Below are 6,351 nucleotides of genomic sequence, written 5' to 3'. Positions count from 1 at the left end.
GGCAACATATCCTATGCATCTGGGGGGACTCGTGTATCCCATGTATCCATCCATCCTCAACCCTCTGATTCAAATCCCACGCGCAACATTAAAAGTGTGACTAATTTGCACTTACACGCCCGCCCAGGCACGTAATCGTTGCATATTTGCAATAACGCCCAGTCCAAGCGTTTCGTCACCGTATAGATCGAACAGATCGGAAAACATGTTAAGGTAATATGCGACGACCACCAATGGCAGCTGGCTAGGCACCAGCAAGGCCGCGACGACTGCGTAAGATGAAACGCGGCGGCCACTAGACGACCATACAACCCAGCAGGCCGGCGCGTGGACGGCCACACAACACGGCGGCGGCGGCGGCTAGCAACTCCATAAGGACTCGTCACATGCATGCAAACTCACGTTCTACCTACAGCTAATCAGGCTCATTACATGTGCTTGCGATCCGACTGTTGTGAAGGGGTTTCAATTAGTCAGATCTAATTTGTTGCGTGCCTCTTGGAACCAGAGATGAACGCCGTCGCTGTTTATTAATCGAAAGGGGTTTATCACAAAGGTGCAGTTTCTTAGGTGGATAGGCGGGCGTCTATCTGCAAATTAGTCACGCTTTAGACGTTACCCATGGGATTTGAATCAGAAGGCTCACAACAAATGGACACACGGATACAGAAACCCCCTGGATGCATACGATATGTTGCCTATATATATATATATTGACGACTCTGCCAGAGTAGTTTTTTCCGACCAAAGATTATCTTATCAATGGTTATTATGGTGATCAAGACCATATAGCGGCTCAGTCAAAGTTGCTCAATCAAAACAGAAATAGCGCGTCGGAGAAGAGCAGAGCAGAGGAGTCGTATGGGCGACGAGTTACCAAACTGATCGACTGATGAGTCGGTGGAGTCAAATCATTTGCGTTTTCTATCATGAATTTGGCAAAGCCGAACTTCTACTCTCCAATCTGCTAGACCACCGACTACTAATACAGCAGCCGACTCGAAGTCTCGGTACAAAATTGTACACGCCGATCCTTCCGATTAGCCACCGGGACGCGGTGCCGAGGCCCGGAGAGTTCAACTTTGCACGGCGCCGTCCCCGCGAAGACAGACTGCTCTGGTCTGGTCTGACGCGTCGTCGCTGCCCATGACGCCAGCCCGAGGCTTGAACGTTCCAGCTGTTGCCTACCTCAACCGACGTTTAGAAAATCGCCTTCCCGCTATAAATACCAGGCTCCTCGCCCGTCCCAATCCACAACTCAACAGCCTCTCCACTCTCCACTCTCCACTCTCCACACCAGAGCCCAAGCATTCGCTTCCCGTCGTCTCCTCTCCTCTCTCGATCTCAGTGAAGTTTTCCGCAACCAACAGCAGCCAGATGGCTCGTTTCGCCGTGCTCGCGGCCATCATCGCGGTCCTCGCCGTCGCCGCCACCGCTCAGGGCCCCATGCCGGCGCCCAGGATGGCCCCGCTCCCCGCACCGCCGGCGAGGTCCCCGGCCACCGCCCCTGCGCCGGTCGCCACCCCGCCCACCGCCGCGTCGCCATCCCCGATGGCCTCGCCCCCGGCCCCGCCCACCGACGCGCCGACCGACGCTCCCTCGGCGATGACGCCGTCCGCAGTCTCCGCCACACCCACCGGCGCCCCCACCAGCGCCCCCGCGAGCTCCGCCGTGTACTCGTCCGCCGCCAGCTTCGTCGCCGTCGCCGGCGCGGTCGCCGCCGCCATCATGTTCTAGATGGACGGAGGATCGTCGAGCTGATCTTCGATGTGCCGCCGCCGTGTGGCTCCGAGTCTGTCCCACCGTTGTTTATACTCCGACGAGATTCTTTTTCGGTTCTCTTTGTTGAGCTGGGGAGTGAGTTATATGTAACACCGCCGTGTTGCGCTACACATGCGCCAGATTATTATCATTAATAGAATTCTTTCATTTGTTACCTGATTCATCTCCGCTCCTGGACGCATGCATATGTTCTCCATTAACTCGGTCCGATTAACCACAACCGCAAAAATGGCAAGAAACCCTAATCTGCAACGTTACACGACTACGTGCTCTGTTCGAGCAGTTTGCTCTGCCGTGTGGAACTGCGAATTCCCATCCCACCCATCTACGGATCAGGGGCCTACCTCTCTCGGTGACGTGAATCTGTGATGCGGCGTGGTACGGGGATCAAAAAGCTAAGCTAGGACGACAACGGTAAACCGATGAGAGTTGCCGTTGCGTTGCGTTCTCGATTGGGTCGGCAGGACCAAAGCCATGTGCAGAGCTCTGTTTTCTTCTCGATCGGCGCAGGCGAGGTCACATGGTCGCATGCGCCGTTGCCTGCTTGCTTTTGTTTTTCATCCATCATCTCTTCTTTTCTTTGCGTCCTGATGCCATGCCATGTGACCTGTTTTGGTCTGCGCGCTTCAGCTGCGAGCTAGCTGGAAATTTCTGGACTCCAATAGCGAAAACTCGCTTTTGCTTTGGCCCATTTTGGGAAGATATCTGTAAAGATTGAAATGTGCAGAACACGCTTCTGCTTTGGCCTGCGACGTAAATTGATTTCTGCGCGTCTGAGATGTAATTTGTTGCGGCTGGCAATGCTCTACGTCGTTGGACCAGCGCAGGCTCCCGGCCGGTCACATATACACTGCCCAATTCATGGCTTCCTAGCCATTAGATCCAGCCTCCTAGTTTGTCCTCCCCGTATCACTCGAGATCCCCCAAACAAATGTGTCAACATGCATAAAATGAAAGCGACGACGAGCATCACGACCGCCCATGAAAGCACCTTATCCTACACGCATGCCCCCATCTCGCCCGCATGCATATCTCTCGTGGTGCTCGTCGGCGCTGGCGCAACATTGCCCTACCAGTCGCTCGACCCCATATCATCCCAGCATGTACGCCAACGCAATTGCTGCACCTACCCCAATCACGTTCGTAGCATCGCCGCCACGGGCTTGTAGCACCCGTCGTCGTGACTTTTAGCAGCTCGCCCGTCCTTGGCACTGTCACATGCATGCATACTGCTCCCGGCTTGCACCATCGTCTTCTCAGCTGACCTCCCCCCTCGCCTTCGTTGCAGCAGCCCTAGCAAAACATGACGACAATTGTAGCAAAATGTGACGTCGATTATAGCAGGGTGTGATGTGGGTTGTAGCAAAAACGTGATGCCGGTTGTGTAGTGTGCGACACCAAGTGTAGCAAAACCCAAAGCATGTGGTAGCAGAGTATGACGTCGGTTGTAGCATAACTGGACGCCGGTTGTAGAAGGATCGCAGCATCGTTGGGGCAGGTACCAGCATCCCCAACTACTGGTCGCAGCATACCAAGGTGCGGTCCAACATCCCCATCTACCGGTTCCAGCACCTTGTCACCATCGTTCCAGAAAAACCCCACAACTCGTAGATGCACCATGCGTGCTGATTCCAACACATGGTCTACTCGGTTGTATCATCCAGACCCATGGTTCTAGCATGTCGGCCCGACGATCGCAGCAACCGTCAATCGCGGTTCCAACATTTGTCTATGGCAGTTCCAGCATCATGGCATCGTTTTGTAGCTACTCGCCTTGTCGTATGCAGTTACACCAGGCGCCGGTAACAGCTCGCCACCGTGCCACACAACCCTTGCAGCACCGCGCCATTTCCTATGTCCCGTGTGCCCAGCCGGCCTTGCAGCAACTCGAAGCATAGTCATGGCGGGGGTCGCTGGGAGGAAGAGAAGGTGCGCTGGGGGAGATAAAGCTGTGGAGAGGAGGTCGTCGGTGTAATGCCGAAGCATGGGGCCATCGGAGAGACATAAGCGAAAGAGGCACAAGAACTCATGTTCAACCATGGCGGAGCAGAGCGGGAGAGATAGACAGGATGGACTGGGCCAACTCTTGGGAAACTAAGTGGCGAGGTTGTTCGATGGAAGAGACAAGAGGGGATAGAGTGGTGTGAGCGTCACTTAGCTTCCTCTCGAGCATTTGATCTCGCCAGATCAGATGGCACGCGCGATCGGCACGAGCGCCTGCCCAGCCGGCCGGTCATGAACGTTTCCCATATCTTAAATAGAAGACCAAAACTTGACTTTGAAATCATAATGGACCGCACCACCAACCCCTGAAAATACTAACAAAACTCATCAAATCCATATGAGTGAATCTGCAACGACAAAAATCTAACATCCGCAAGGTCGGACACACCTAACCTGCAGAGATACAAATTCTCTTGCTTTGTGCCACCACCTAATAAGATTTCATCACAGTAGAAGAAGAACCATAATATCTTTATTCTCGAGGCCATCACACCCTTCACTAGGATGCTATGAACGAAAACAAAAAATATCACGCTAATGGATTTTTTAGGGGTTGCCAAACCCTTATTGATCAATGCAAACGTTCATAGGGATACAAGTTGGGTCATGAGGATTGGTAAGTGATGGAGTCGATTCCGTCGAATCTCGGGTAAGGGGTCCCAGACTAGAAGCCTAAATGCGATGGTAACATGGACACTCGGTTTTACCCAGGTTCGGGCTCTCTAGAAGAGATAATACCATACGTCCTGCTTATGTTTGTATTGATTTGGGATGGAGTACAAAGTACATATGATCTACCACAAGATTGTTGTGTGTCTAGATCTAATCATCTGAGTTGTCATAAGATAACTTATCGACTAGCCCAACCCCGGTTTATATAAGTTACCAGAGGCCTAGGATCAAGGTTGGAAAAAGCGGTAGGCGTAAGGAAGGCGGTTGGCCTTCGCCTAGTGCCTAGGCGGTGCCTAAGCGCCCTAGCGCGGCCTAGGCGGTAATATAGTTTTTACTCGTAGTGTATTTGTGATTATTATATGGGTGTTGATCTTAGTTTATGGCATATAAATAAGTTAATTACCGTCTACTGCCATTGAAATATAACCCATTTGGCAAATTAGTGCAGTATGTCGCATGATTTTTTGCTTGGGTAGGCAATTTCTTGCTTGCTCTGCCTAGACCTCTATTTATGCCCTAGGCGAGGCGTTTGGCCATTGCCTAGCGCCTAGGCTTGCCTAAGAACCTCCTAGACACTGCCTTTTACAAAAGAGCCTAAGATAATAGGAGTCCTACTTGGCTATGTCCGTGGAGAGGAGTCCTCCATGGATAAGGAGTCCTTCTCTTGAAGGGCATGGCTTATGGTTTTCCTTGTAGATCATTATATGCCGCCCAAAGTGGCCTAGGGAGAAACCGACAAGGGGGTCCTCAGCTCGGCCTACCTGGCCGGGAGTCGACATGGTGAGAGACCCCCTAGCTGGGACACCGTCATTAGCCCCCTAAACCGGTCTTCAAGCTGGTAGTACCTCGGTTCATCCGAGCTGCTCTTGTCTTCGGTCACTAGTCTTCAAACTGGTTCAATGAGAACTGTCGACGATCAAAGTCTTCTTGCAACCGAGCTCCAAAGCATGACTTCATCTGAGGTGACGTACAACACCTCGGTTTTGAAAATGTGGAAGGAGTATGTCCGAGCTGCACGCCAGGAAAGTCTCCCGTGCAGTCAGCCGCTCGCAGTCCGCCTCCACGCCAGACTGCTTCCGGAGTGGTGTGTGTCACCTCGATATTGAGTTGTCGATGTAGATGGCTGCCTTCAAGGAAAGAAATCTTTTTCCCGCCAAGGCGGTTTCCGTGTGCCGATTTTTCGGAAAATATTTCCAATTAGTGCATTGTATTCTCTGCCGAGATAAATAGCCAGTTACCCTCAAGGTGTGTGTCAGCCTGAAGTCTGGTAGGCACGGGAAGGATAACATAAAACTGCTGATCCCAGTAGCCCCGGAGACTTAGGTTGATTTTCCAAATCGACCTGATGATCGAGTTCTCGCTTGGTAGCATACTTTAGGAAAATTGTGGTGTACAATATCTCCCGAGAAGCTGGTCGGGCGTGGTTAGCGTGAGGATCGAATCTCATTGGAAACTATATTGCACTATGAATTTTCTGCATTGAATCGTCAATGCAGTAGCCCCTGAGAGTCGGGTTGGGAAACTTGGATGACCCGAGAATTGAATCTCCTCGTGAACTAGCTTCAGCCAATAACCGACGTTTTCGCTTCGCCATCACCGAGGTGTAGCTCGACAAGGAAGATGCCAAACTGCGGGCCAAAAAAATCAACACAGTACCCCTCGACCAAGAAGATGTCGTGCCTCCTCTATAAAAAGTGACACAATAGGTTAACAATGTCATAAGCTCGGTAATAACAATACAACTTACATAAGAATGAACAAAGCATTAGCACTTAGTGAATACATGAACTCCTCAAACTACAGTAATCACCGAAAAAATCCCAATTATTGTCACCTTGCGGTATGCAGATCATAACTCATAATAGGTGTCTACAACTTGCAAGATCGGATCAA

The 6,351-nt window shown here is 51.5% G+C and overlaps 1 protein-coding gene across 1 annotated transcript; it reads left to right on the top strand.

Moving 5' to 3' along the window:
* Positions 1 to 1,241: 1,241 nt before the first annotated feature.
* On the top strand, positions 1,242 to 1,945 carry LOC123089312 (arabinogalactan protein 1). Its single transcript, XM_044511022.1, has one exon. The coding sequence runs from the start codon at positions 1,378 to 1,380 to the stop codon at positions 1,735 to 1,737; it is 360 nt and encodes a 119-aa protein (XP_044366957.1). The 5' UTR covers positions 1,242 to 1,377; the 3' UTR covers positions 1,738 to 1,945.
* Positions 1,946 to 6,351: the final 4,406 nt, after the last annotated feature.

Source organism: Triticum aestivum, chromosome 4B (assembly GCF_018294505.1).
Source record: "Triticum aestivum cultivar Chinese Spring chromosome 4B, IWGSC CS RefSeq v2.1, whole genome shotgun sequence".
In the NCBI taxonomy this organism is placed as follows: Eukaryota; Viridiplantae; Streptophyta; class Magnoliopsida; order Poales; family Poaceae; genus Triticum; species Triticum aestivum.
This window is presented reverse-complemented; position numbering and strand designations above follow the sequence as displayed.

What these genes read in the sequence shown, in the direction of transcription:
- LOC123089312 (XM_044511022.1), top strand. Translation starts at nt 1,378, where the DNA reads ATGGCTCGTTTCGCCGTGCTCGCGGCCATCATCGCGGTCCTCGCCGTC.